The 14673-nt window shown below is 35.3% G+C and overlaps 1 protein-coding gene across 1 annotated transcript; it reads left to right on the forward strand.

Annotated features, from left to right (window-relative positions):
• The first annotated feature begins 9392 nt into the window (after positions 1–9392).
• On the forward strand, positions 9393–12317 carry LOC131626789 (BTB/POZ domain-containing protein At5g66560-like). The gene is made up of 3 exons (XM_058897625.1): positions 9393–10079; positions 10203–11471; positions 11558–12317. The coding sequence occupies exons 1-3, from the start codon at positions 9966–9968 to the stop codon at positions 12152–12154; spliced, it is 1980 nt and encodes a 659-aa protein (XP_058753608.1). The 5' UTR covers positions 9393–9965; the 3' UTR covers positions 12155–12317.
• Positions 12318–14673: the final 2356 nt, after the last annotated feature.

The following is a 14673-nucleotide window of genomic DNA, read 5'->3' on the forward strand; positions in this document are numbered from 1 at the left end:
TAAGATCCTTGAAAGGGTTAGTTGATCATGTTATGCTTATGATGTCATGATGTTATGCGAATGCAGTTCATTAGTCATAGTGTGAGATAGTAAGGACAAACAAGTCCTTTCAACAAAACCTGCGAGAAAATGAAGGTTAGTAGCAAACACAAACAAGTCACACAAGTCAGGCAAGTCACACAAGTCACACAATTTTGCCTCATGGTTAGGCTTGCACGTGGTTCACAGGTACGTACCCTCCCCCTGAAGTTTAGTTGGTTCAACCTGTCCTATATAAAGATCGGGTTCTAGGGAGCTCATATCATTGACCTTTCTCGAAGGCGCTTATCTCAGTTCGGCAATCGAATCACCAACCGAGAAGGTCCTGAAAGTCCAGTCCATATGAGTGTAGCTTCGAGTATCAACCAACTTCAGTCGGAACCAAAGCCAGCCATCTCGCTACTTTCTAATAGGCCAAGGTCAAGTTCGACTAAGGTTCTAAGGGCGAATTAGTGCTTAATGACACCACGCGGCAGCCAAGCATTTCCTCAGGTCGGATCCCAAGGAACACCAGGACAAACCAATGTGTCACACTAACGATGGCCATCAAGTCAACCACATCAGTATACGCTGTGCAGTCTCATTGATCTCATGCCATTTACCTAAGGTACTCAGATCCGGGTTAGGATCTTTCACACAACAGAATACCCAAAACAGCCCTGCAAAAGTAAAGCAAACAAAGCAAACAATAGAAAACATTTAAGTGATTCCTAAACTTTTAAGGTAACCCCTCTTTTATCGAAATTTTTTCCCCAGCAGAGTCGCCAGTTCTGTAATACGGTGAACTGACTTTTTATCGATCGGAATGTCGCGGTAAGCAAGAGTCGCCACCGACTTTTATTTTATCCAAACAAATTCGGAAAGGCAAAAAGAAACAGAAAAAAACCTTTTTAAAGAAATCTAAGTTCGGGGGGTAATTTATGCAAAGGGAAGGTGTAAGGCACCCTTTGCATCCATGGTTTTCCATGGGCTCTTAATTGCTTTGCTTGCTCGTTTGTTTTTTTAAAAAAGGTAGATGAAAGAAAAAAGTGGACTTTAGCTCGTAAATGAGCGTAGCCAGTTTTCGAAGAATTGTGAGAAAGAATATTAAAGACGAGCATTGCAAGGCAATTAGGGGCAATTACCTTAAACTCAGATGATAGGTCTCTTTTTAGTCTTTCAGAATGAAAGGGTCTATCCTTGCCATAAGAGGGCAGGAAGCCTTTCGTTTGGAGGTTGAAGGGTCGTCGAAGCATCCTTTGCCATGAGACTGTCCCATGCCATAGAAGGGCAGGTAGTCTAAGGCAAGAATCAGAATAAGCCATTTTCGTTAGGCAACCAGAAGATACCTCAGCCTTTTTCCGTAGGCAACTTCCGAGGGTCGAGGTCATTTGTGTATCGAAGGCAGCATCATTTAGGGTCGTGACCTTTTTATCGAGGCAACATGACTGAGGTATCCTCGTATTCGAGGGACTTGGCTTATTCTGCAAAAAACACAAGGCAACAGGCAACAAGGCAACAGGCAACAAGGCAACAGAGAGGTTACCCAAAAGCGTGCGTGTGTGCACCAATCACGTGATTATATTCAATTATATTATCTTGTAAATTAGCGATTCTAAATTCAATTCATGGTTGCCACTCCCTATTTTACTAACCACGCAGATAATATAAGGCAAGAAACAGTAATATGGGGAGGGAAATTGTAACCAGCGGATCCCTTAATAGGGTTTGACACAAGTAATAATTAAACAGAAAAATAAAAGGTTAGGGTTTAGGGTTACCAAACTCGTGGCTTTGGCAATTTGACAAACCCTGGAAAAGGCAAACAAAATAGGGTGAGTGCATTTATCGGTTCGAAAGCGAACACAGTCAACCCTAAAAATAAGGATATAATGTATTTAAAATAAAATAAACAAAAGTACTTAGCTTGATTTGATCTGATATGGTTAGCGGGAAGCCTCGGAGGTAACCCTAAAAAATGGCAAAGGCAGACAATAGGTGAATGTATGCATAGTTCAAGAAATATAAGGGCAAACCTTAAAATCAAAAGGAGACCAAATAGGCTTTTAAAATAAAATAAATTAAATACTTAGCTTTGATTGGAAGGTTGATAATCGAGGGTTGTCTGAAGCATTGACTCTGACCCTCTGAGGATTGATAGAAAAATAACAGGAAGCAGTGAGTGTATGGCTAATTCAATGGCAATTAAATTTAACCCTAATTTGACAAAAAAACAAAATTAAAATAGAATGATTATTTAAAATAAATACGAAATATGACTTAGCTTTTAATTTGATTTGATATGATTCGTAGTCGGAGGTAGCCTTGAGGTTAACCCTGAAAAGGCACAAAGAAAGAAAGAAAAATTCTCAGTGTGGGAAGGATCCTTGTAAATCCTGATTAGGGCGTAAATTAAATAAGATAACAAATTGATTTAATTAATTATTGGTTTTCAGCCTAATTAATTAAATCGGCAAGAATAAAAAAAATTAATTATCAAACCCATTTATCTAAACCAATTTTAAATCAAATTTAACAATAATAATAATAATAAAACTAATTACCAAATTTTATATGAAAAACATAGAACACTAATTTACAAACCTAAATTACATTTAGTTATAATAAAAACAATTTAAAAGTAATTATGTAAAAAAACAAATAAGAGTAATAAAAATTAAAAAATAAAATCAAGAACTCAGCTTTGCTTATGTGTGGTTGAATGCTGATGGAACATGATGGACTTGCGCCCTCCTGGTCGTCAGATCTGAAGTAGGTGTTGATCCAACGGTAGATATGTGAGGAGTACCGTGTGCGCTGATCAATGAGGAGCGTTGGATCTTCGAGTCATGCCCTTGATAGAAAAATAATACCAGGGAACGTGAAGACTGGGGATCGAACCCGTTCCCTTAAGGTTGCTAGCGCTTCCCACTTGCCATCAAGCCAGATGCGTTTCGTTGCTTAACATGTACTTCGCAAATATTATAATGAAACAATCAAATTAAAACAACAATAAAAAAAATGAACTCGCGCGCAGTAGCCAAGGAGTCATCTTCTTCATGGCCTTTTTTCTGCAAAACGTGGATGCTTATACCCACGGTTTTCATGACTAACTAAAAACCTGCAATCATCAAACTCGCCATATATTCCAGATAAATTCCAATTGAACACATAAATCGAGTAGAAACTACCTCCTGAACATGATGAGGCTATTAATTTTGGCTAATTTTGTCCCTATTTACGGTTCCCAAATCAAAGGTCATGAACCCTAATAATGGCGAATCACTCTAATCGCAACAAGAATCAAATTAAACACAAAGACACGATCTAAACATTAACCTGAACATAAACACATAACCAGAATTCGTTTATGATGCATAAAAGACCGTAATCGAAAAATTATAAAAATTGCAAACCGTGAGGGTTGAATGAGTCAATCCGGAAAGCTCTGACCGTTGATATTGATCCGGTTGGCTTCAGAAAACGCCCAAGAATCTTGTTTGATGCTTGGAACGATTTGACTCGGCTTGGAATTCAGTATGCAAATTGCTTTTTCTTCACGTTTTTTTTCTTGTTTTTCACAGAGTTCTGCCACCAAAATCCTCTGTAAATTCGTCCTCTGTTACGGTTATATATTGGAGTCCATTAGGTTAACTATTCTTGGTCCAAATCCTTGCAATTATGGAGATTGAAAATATGATTGAAAGAGATTTTAACATTTTATCAAAATTTTCTGATTTTGTATCCAATTATCCCAATCAGCTCCAATCATCTTCTTTGGCCTTTTAAAATAAATATTTGATTAAATAAATCAAATCATGCGCCTCTCTCCCTCTTTAATGGATATTTATTTGATTTATTTATTTTTTATTTAATTTGTATTTAAACAAATAAAATCCAAAACAAATAAAATAAATAATGTAGCTATTGCAAGGTGGGTTTAGAGGTCATGGGCCTGGATCAATTTAAGTTTAATGGACTTCATTTCTATTTGCACGCTTAAAAAAATCTGGAGGGCAATTTTTGGGGTATGACACCTTATTTAAGGTGTGATGTAAGTTTCATATTTGTCCATTCACAAAAATGTAGGTGTTGAATGTGTGATCTCCGAAGCTGTTAAGCAAGGAGAGTAAGTGTCATTTCTCATAAGCTTTTAAGCATTGAGAATTGTGTGTCTTGGAATAGTGTCTTCTACTTTTGATTGTTTGTGTTTTTTGTCACTGGTTGTGATTGAGGGGATTTGACGAGGGCCTCATACCTAGGTGCGTCTTAGGTAGAAGTCATAGGAAGGGTAGTAATTAAGTGAAAAGTTGTAAACGGGAGAGTTTAACTTCAAATTGATACTATCGTATATTGATTTCATCATTGGCTTGGTAGCCCCCAGAGTAGGAAGGTTGTTCCGAACTGGGTAAACAATTCCTTATGTCTTTTACCTTTCTGCACCATTTTTCGTTATTATTACCAACTTGTTCCATAGGCGTTTGTTCTTAGATATTTGTGTCGTGACATCTCATTCGACATCACATATCTGATACCAGAATTTCAATTTCAATTATTAAGGTCATGTGGGCCTTTACCTTTTATAAAGTTTATGCTTAGTTTATTTTAGTTTCAAGTCCGGGTGGATCATTGCCTATAAAAGGATCATTTGTGTCTTGTTAAAGGCATTTGAGTTTTCAATCTTAGAACTTGGAATTCTTGTTTTGACATCCTTTGTAAGTATTTTTTATAAATAAAATCATGTCTTTTAATATTTTCAATGCCCTTCTGCATCTAATTATTATTTTTATTAATGTCCATATATATATATATATATATATATATATATATATATATATATATATATATATATATATATATATAGGGGACGACTCAAGTGAGAACACTTGGTTATTATGAGAAATAAGAACAATAAATCACAACCATTAGATTCAGATTTGTTGATTTTAATGGGCAGGATATGTTTCTCTTTTTATGTTGATTTAAAATAAATAATAAGAATCCTAGAAAGAGAAACAAATCATGTCCATTAAAATCAACAAATCTAAATCTAATGGTTGTGATTCATTGTTCTCATTTCTCATAATAACTAAGTGTTCTCACTTGAGTCGTCCCCTATATATATATATATATATATATATATATATATATATATATATATATATATATATATATATATATATATATATATATATATATATATATATATATATATATATATATATATATATATATATATATATATATATATATATATATATATATATATATATATATATGCGCACAACAAGATTGAACATAAATTATTTCTCATCCTAAGCTTTCATACATAGTTGTTGTATTGTTCATAGACTTGAGAGTTTCTTACACTTGTATGTCCAAGAAATCTCATGTAACAAGATCTTTGTTTGTGCAATATTATTTGTACCTCTGATTGTATATCAGGTACATCTTGTTGTAATCCTAAATATTTTGATTAGAATTTGTAAAAGTCTTAAACAGTGTGTTTGAACAAGTGTTAGCTGGAGATTTCGTTTAAGAAGTTGATCTTCGAAGGTTTTAAGTTCGAAGAATGATGGTTACTGATGACCATCTTCGAAGATTTAAAAAATGGCTACTGATGGCCATGCTTCAAGAAAATGTCTAAGTTGAAATGAAGGAGAGAAGTATCGAAGCTAACACGGAAGATATCTTTGCCAAGACTTAGACATTTCGCGGAAAATTACATAAAGTACTGAAGCTTAATGTATTTCCGTAACATTTTCGAATATAATTATATGGCCACATGTCGAAAAGGACTTGAGCGGGAAGATTTGAATTGCGAAACGGTTTATGTAACTGCACATAGACAGATGGCATCCCCAGAGTTCTCGTGGATAACGTGGCATTAGATTATTGTATGACCGTTAGGGTCAAATTTAGTATAAATAGGAGTCTTAATGATAGGATTTCGTGTGTTCATTTTGTACAAATCACTCACATATTGCTCAAGTATCAAGTGTTAAGAGAAAGAGTTCGCTGAGAAATGTACGTATGACACCACCAATTTGAATACATGTGTATTTACTTTTATCAAATATCTTTTCGATTTCTTTACTTTCCTTGTTTAAACTTTTACTTTCGAAGTCATTTAATTTCATGCACATTACTTTCCTGCAATTTATATTCTTGTGACTTACATTCTTGCATGTTAATTTTCTTGCAATTTACATTCTCGCAATTTACATGTTTTCTTATTACGATTTATGCGTCGAAGTTACACTAACTCATATAACTAGCGTTATCTCGAATGATTAGTCATTTGAACATAAATTTCTCGAAATCAAAACAAACAGGTATGAACCAAATCATATCAATAAACCTTTCGTTTGACCATGTCCTAGGATCAATCTAGTCGATCCTGCGAGTAACCAAATCATATTTATTATAGTTTGGAGGACTAGCGGTTGTTTACCGGAAATCACCGTAAACAACAAGGAAGTCTTGATTTGTGAGTTTAGGCAAGAAAGTCTCTTTCTGGTTAGATTGAGCAAGGAAGTTCTGAGTTGTGAGTTAAGGCAAGAAAGTTTCTTTCAAGTGTGATTGAGCAAGGAAGTCTCTTTCAAGTGTGATTGAGCAAAGAAGTCTTGAGCAGTGAGTTTAGGCAAGAAGCCTCTTTTCGGTTAGATTGAGCAAGAAAGTCTCTTTCAGGTTGATTGAGCAAGGAAGTCAAGAACGTGTGTATTTAGGCAAGGAAGTCTCTTAGTGCGATTGAACAGGAAGTCTTGGACTGGTATGTATAAGCAAGTTGTAATCAGGTTTTGATTATAGTGAAAAGCTCTTGTGTGACAAGGGAACTGAACTACTCTCGTTATAGAGAAACTAGGATAATTGTTGTATGTGATTTACTTATTGCTTCTGCACTTTAAATTATTTCGTTGCTGCTTACTCTAGCTTAGAATTCGAACTTGGTTAGATTCACAAGCTGTTGATTCTAGAAAAGCAAAAGTTATTAGATACACAATTCAACCCCCCTTCTTGTGTATTTTCTCACCTTCTGATATATGAGATCTCTCTTTCTTGTGGTTCTGGAGCATTGGATGCGTGTTATTGCACCTAACTCTCCAGTCTCCTTAATATGTGGTATCAAAGCCATGATTCACATTGATGGGGGAGCGAAAGCTGGATCATGTGTTAGATCTTGTTATAGGATGTGGAAGACTCACATTTGTCAAATTAAGGTCTCACTTCCCAGTACGCATGTTCCATTATATCCTTATCGGTGTAGAAAGACTTGGTTCATAGAACCTCGTCATCCACCCAACAATAATATTCAATGCCAATGGATAGTTCCATGGGTGATAGTGACGCCTTTTTCACTAGGTCTTCTTTATTTTTTTCATGCACTTGAACTTTCTTCCAACCACCATCTCACTTCATAAAAAACAACCTTATGCTTGAATTGAATTTCTAAACCCCTGGAAAAGGCACACTAATCACTCATGTACAAGTATACCCTTATCCTTGAGCACCAAATAAGAGCACAACCCTCAATCCATCTTGACTTTTGATCCTCGTCTAACGGTTGCCCACACACCATGTCAAACAAGTTGAGAATAATTAAATTGTCTCCTCTATATAAGTGTGGCTCTGAGTTATATTTAAATACAAATTCACTCTGATTTATAAAGTTTGAGTGATATATTGACTTAAACGTCATGGTGATAACCTTTTCTGCACATACCTTTCTAATAACTGAAAATCATCACCACCGTATGCCGAAAAACTTATCAAGGTAGTCGTTCTCAACACATTATCTATTTTCTATTCTAGTATATCTATTTTCTATTCTAGTATGGAAAAGTTATATTAAATACTATTGAAAATTTTCTATTATCAATGTCAATGTCATCGTTTATGTATAAGTTAAATGGTTTGTGTCTTATAAATAAAATTCATGTGACATTTGTAAAATACACCATTAATGTCATTATTCATGTATAAGTTATATGGTTTGTCTTATAAATAAAATTCGTAACATTGTAAAATACACCATTATGAAAAGTTGTTCTATAATCCTTTTTTTCCCTTCTATATTTTATTTTATGTTTTCGTTTAAGTTTAATTCCTTATGACGACTTTTGGGTAGTTTTAGTCTTGGTATTTGTCTTTAATTTGTCCTTTTCACTTATGAGACGAGAATGCGCCATAGTGAGTCTAATAAGCTACTAGTACTCTTGTATTATTGAAAGTATGAAAATTCTCTTCTAAATCGAATGATAATGAACCACCAACCACATGATTAGCAGTAACAAAACATACCTATTGCCTATTAATCTACAATCTCAAATAATTGGTCTATTTTCCAGCTAATATAATACTCAATCCAAAGCATATAAAACTCATATACTATAGACTATGGTCATGGAGTAAGTGGGTCTATTTTTGACCTTTTCCTCAAGTTTTTTCTCCCACGCTTGAGACTTTTCTTCTTGGACTATCGCCCCAAACATTTGTTTTTTTCTTTTTTTTTCTTCACATTATTTTCAACTGTCTCAATTTGAAAACTTGAAAAATACCCTCCATTCACTTTGAACTTGTGAATGGAATAATGTACCTTACAATAGCTGTCTATACATTAATGGCAGTCATAAATTCTAAGGTAAGAGTAATGAGGGTAGATATACCAACATAAATGAAGATAACTTTTTCTTGTGTATTTTATTTTAAACAAAATCTTTTTGTTCCAAGAGTAGTACTATTACATTTCGAAAAGAAGGATCCAAGGGGACCAGAGCTGATAACTTCAAAAATTTGAAAATCAAAACAGAATTGATTTGGGGATTGATATCAAGCAACTATCTTTAATATACCATGTGCTACTTATAGCAAGTTTTCAATCCATTTAGCTACATCTAACTACTAAAAATATTGCTATTGGGTTAGACTCTTCCCAAATACATTTACAAACGGTGCTAGTATAATTTATTCTCTATCAATGACAGCTAACATGTACTAGTAAATTGCTAATCACATTAATTGATAATTATATTTATTTAATTTTTAGTACTAAAATAGGAAATGACTTCATGAATTTGATGCTCTAGTGAAGACAATTATCATTAATAATTATATATTACTCCATTGGTTAACAAGCTTAAGTGAGATATTGTCTCACCTATTCATTGTAATATATCGTTAATTGATAGCGATAATAAATTATTTTAAGTGGAGCAAGTCAATAGGTCATGAATTGAGAATTCCATTTTAAAATATCCATAATTTACGCAAGTGTAGTAAACTGGTTGGCAAGCAATGAAAATATGACATATGGGCTAATAAGTTATTATTGGCTTTTCAAGGGTTTAAAGAAGAAAAATCATCAAAGGCCCCTTCTTTTTGTTGAAATGTATTTGCCCTAATAGAGAGTAATAGTAGGTGGGTATGAGATTCTGATTTGATTCATAGAAAATAAAAAAGGATATAAGGTTTGGTAAAGGGAGGAAAAACGTTCCAATTTGACCCCTTTTAAGAATTTTGATCAAGGTTCATTTGTCCTCTTTGAGTTTGTGGATTCCATTCTGTTTTACCGCTTTTTTTATTTTTTATAATAACTTTTTATTATTATTACTTTCCTTTTTCTTAAAGTATAATTTCTTCCTTTGTTTTGTTTCATAAAAACCTCAGCATAAAGCACAAACAAACAATTTCTTTCATTCTCCTCTTCTATTCCTCTTTTTTCCAATTGATATTGAATTGCTGAGTACTAGTAGTACAAGTCAAGTCCATTTCACCTCTTCAAGACTATCATAATTCTGGGTACTATCCACCCCCACATAATATTTCCAGTGTCTCCAGTTCTAACTGAAAGTTTTACTATCCTTGTGATATTCATGGATCTGACTTTTCACTAACCTAGTTTGAGATTCCTAGAGAAGAAAGAATCATATATAACTTACAGAGGAAAAATGTCATCATCTGAAAAACAACCTAGCTCCAAAGGACAGGCATGGTTCTGCACAACTGGATTACCAAGTGACATTGTTGTTGAAGTGGATGACATGACCTTTCATCTCCACAAGGTAAGTTTAACAAAATACAGAACTAATCAATTTTGTTTTATGCAATTGAAAATATATACACAAAAACTTGGGTTATTTCTCACTATAGTAGCTACTGAAATTTGTTTTCAATATCTATTTCAGTTTCCTTTGATGTCAAAGAGCAGAAAGCTTCATGACCTGATAACCCAGCAAGAAGCGGAAGCAATAACGCATTCTACCGTCCCACAGGAAGAAGATGATGAAATCGTGGAAGAACAGTGCCATGTGACGTTTACTGATTTCCCTGGCGGCTCTGAGGCGTTTGAGATGGCGGCTAAATTCTGTTACGGTGTTAAAATGGAACTGTCACCGTCCAATGTAGCTTCGCTCCGTTGCGCCGGCGAGTTTCTTGATATGACAGAAGATTACTCCGAGGATAATCTCATCTCCAAAACAGAGAAGTACATCTCACAGCATGTGCTAAAGAGTCTCGGCAACTCAATCAAAACCCTAAAATCCTGCGAGCGGGTGTTTCCTATGGCGGACGATTTGGGAATCACGGAAAGGTGCATCGATTCGGTTATCACCAGAGCTTCGACGGCGGATCCTGCGTTATTTGGTTGGCCGGTAAGTGAAGCCATTGCGTCTGCGTCTAAGCAGATTCTTTGGAATGGAATTGATGCTGCCGGGAGAAGAAACGGTGCCGGTGCCGGTGCCGGAGAGTCTTGGTTTGAAGATCTGGCGCTTCTGCGTTTGCCTCTGTTCAAGCGATTGATTCTAGCAATGAGAGATGCAGAGCTTAACCCTGAGATTATCGAAACCTGCGTAATGTATTACGCTAAGAAGTACATTCCTGGTGTTTCGAGATCGAGCCGGAAGCCATTATCGTCGTCCTCGTCGGTTTTATCAGAGACGGAGCAGAAAGAGATTCTGGAAACAGTTGTTTCGAATCTTCCACATGAGAAGAATTTGAATTCTTCCACGGCGACGAGGTTTCTATTCGGATTGCTGCGAACCGCGAACATACTGAACGCTTCGGAAGCATGTAGAAACTCGTTAGAGAAGAAGATAGGGTTACAGCTTGAAGAGGCCACACTCGATGATCTTCTCGTACCGAGTTATTCGTATCTGAACGAAACGCTTTACGATGTTGATTGCGTAGAGAGGATTTTATCTCATTTTCTGAATGCCTTCGAAGCGAGAAACGCCACCGATGAAACAGTCGTAGACGTTATCGAAGGAGGTGAAGCCGCCGCCGCGAGGACTCCGGTGATGATGCTCGTCGGAAAACTCATAGACGGATACCTCTCTGAAATTGCTTCAGACGCGAATCTCAAGCCAGAGAGATTCTACAAATTCGCAATCTCTCTTCCAGATCAAGCAAGACTCTTCGACGACGGTCTCTACCGTGCAGTTGATGTGTATCTCAAGGTATGAATCAATTTCCGTTACGAATTTTCATTTTACATTTTGAGAAACCGAATATTCAGATTCATTGTGTTAATTGCATATTGCAGGCACATCCATGGGTTTCGGAATCGGATAGGGAGAAGATTTGCGGATTACTAGACTGCCAGAAGCTAACGCTAGAAGCATGCACACACGCGGCGCAAAATGAGAGGCTTCCACTACGCGCGGTGGTTCAAGTACTTTTCTTCGAGCAGTTACAGCTTCGTCACGCCATCGCCGAGACGCTGATAGCGGCGGAGACAGGTACGGAGATAGGGCGTCAATCGGCAGCACTGAAACGCGAAGAGGAAGACGGAGGAGGAGGAGAACCATTACGGTTAACGTTAGAATCAGAGCACGTGCAGGAAGAGAACAGCACGTGGCGTGTAACGGTGAGGGAGAATCAGGTGTTGCGCTTGGATATGGATAGCATGAGGACGCGAGTGCATCAGCTGGAACGTGAGTGTTCCTCGATGAAAAAAGTGATTGAGAAGATTGAAAAGCCCGCCACACACGGCGGTGGCTGGAGGGCGTCGCTGGGGAAGAAACTCGGTTGCAAGTTTAAAACTCAGGTTTGTGACTCGCATCAATCGGCGGTTGTTGATACGCGCAAGGGACGACAACGCAACTCGCAGCAGCAACAACAGCATTCTCATCATGAATAAGCACCACGCTCAATTTCTCGCGTGAGGATCATTGTAGTTGGTAGAGTAAAGCTGATACGGGTCCCACTTGTAATTGTTCATTTTTCCCTTTCTTTTTAATCTTCTACATAAAATTTTAATTTATCACCATCATAATTTTACTTTATTATAGTTAATCATCATAGTTAAGTTGTTAAATCTGAAAGTAAAAAACACGATTATTTGTAAGGGAGTGTTTGACTCCTGTGCGGCAATTATTGGGACGACTAGGTTTGAAATGTCGGGGTGACCCAGCTTTTAAAGTGATGGTGATGTGGTGAGAAGCACAAGACATGAAATTATAGAAAATGAATTATAGTGGGTGGCATGGTGGAGACAGATAATAGGTGATGGAAGTTTTAGATGCTTTTTGTTCGAGGTTTATGTGATTTTTGTTGTTTGGTACATTGCTGAATCACACTCATTCTTGCTTCTAGTAAAAGATGGGGATACATCAAAGTGCTTTTTCTAAACTGAAAGCACACATGGTGATTAATCATGAACCGCAGAAACAGCAAGAAAGGTTTCTTCTACTACGCTTTATGAGTTTGATGCCGGAAGAATTGTTGCATTGCTTCCATATCTTAGCAACATTAGCCTTTCTGTGATTAGGTTTTAGGGAGCAGGGGGGAAATGTCATGATTCAAATAAATGGAATAAAGGATCACTCTCTTATTACTAATCAAATTAAAGGAATAACTCTCCTAGTGTATGAACTTAGGAGCACCAGTGAGTGATTAGGGCTGGTCAAAAAATCCATAAAACAGTACTGAACCACAGAATTAAACCGAATCGTTGTTAAAAAACTTAATTATTCTCATTGGTTTATGAATCGAACTAATGTTTGTCAAACAGTTCAATAACCAAACCGAACCGTTAATCGAACTAAAGTTTATTGAACTGAACCACTATTAACTAACCATATTTATAATATGATATTAATTGTTGCAACTTTAGTTCATGATATTTTCTCCAAATTAACTTTTTAACATTGAAGTTTATTTTAAATATTAAAAATTAATTTTATAAAAAATTAATTTTTAGTAGTAATAGTATTAAATTTCTTATATGTGGTAGTATGGTAAAAAAATAAACTGAAAGATAAATTATTTTTCATGTAAATTTTACTGGTCCTTCTCTTGCATTTGTTAAAGCTCCCAATGAAATTTACAAGAAAGCAGAGATACTGTATCCAATAGCAATAGCAGTTCAGTTTCGGTCGATGCACCGAAATTGAAATTGATTAATTTGTCTAAAAAATTAATCTATATAAATAATATTACGTCTATTAATATTTTATTTTATATGATTTTTAATTTTTTAAATAAATTTATATATTAGTGGTAAAAAATTACTTACAAAAATAGTTTTAAAAAGTTTTAAATGATTTTTTATTAAAAAATTCAATAAAAATATAATATGTTTTATTCATTATACAAGTGGTTCTCTTAAAAAGTGGTTACTAATAGTTTGGTACGGTTCAGAATTAAGAACCGGTATACTGAACCAAATTATTTGGTTCAGTTCAGCTCTTAACAAATTTAAACGGTTTGGCTCGATTCTTACAATCTTTTATTATGGTTCAGTTCGGTACAGTTTGGTTTTCTTAATGAACTATACCATGATCAACCCTACTAGTGACCTATAAAGTTTCAACGAAGTAACAGATAAAAGCTTCTCACAAGGGACATTATATATTTCGCCTCCAATGAATAGCCTCGTTTAGTTACATAATCCATTCGTCCATAATATATATATATATATATATATATATATATATATATATATATATATATATATATATATATATATATATATATATATATATATATATATATATATATATATATATGTATATATATGTATATATATATTGCTCTAACTATATTGATTTATGACATTTAGGTATGAAGTCCTTACAATACTTTCACCATTAACAACAATTTTGTCTTTAAAGTTAAAGTTGAGATAGTTCAAAATGAACTCATGCAAATTCTTTCATGTAGCATGTTGCTCATTTAAGTTACACATAATTTGACATGGATCTAACGCACGAGTTAAGAGCCTTGAATAATAGTGTGACGCTCCAAAATCATATATGGTTGCAGCACTAGGCCAAGCTAAATACTAAAAAGAGACATTGGAGCGTAAGGAGGTGCGCTTGTACCATAGAATGACTTTGATTGCGAGCCATGAAAAACACATTGACTTTTCTTCTTGGAGAGAGGTTTAACCTTGTAAGTCATGGTTGAAGGATAGAAAAACACTTAGAAAGGGGGGGTTTGAATAAGTGTAGCTTTAAAACTTGTAAGATAAAAACAATTTGCACAATGATTTTTATCCTGGTTCGTTGTTAACTAAACTACTCCAGTCCACCCCCTTGGAGTGATTTACCTCACCTGAGGATTTAATCCACTAATCACACGAGATTACAATGGTTTTCCACTTAGACAACTTCTAAGTCTTCTAGAGTATACTGATCACAACCTGATCACTCTAGG

The sequence above is a fragment of the Vicia villosa genome, unplaced genomic scaffold (assembly GCF_029867415.1).
Source record: "Vicia villosa cultivar HV-30 ecotype Madison, WI unplaced genomic scaffold, Vvil1.0 ctg.000321F_1_1_1, whole genome shotgun sequence".
Classification (NCBI taxonomy): Eukaryota; Viridiplantae; Streptophyta; class Magnoliopsida; order Fabales; family Fabaceae; genus Vicia; species Vicia villosa.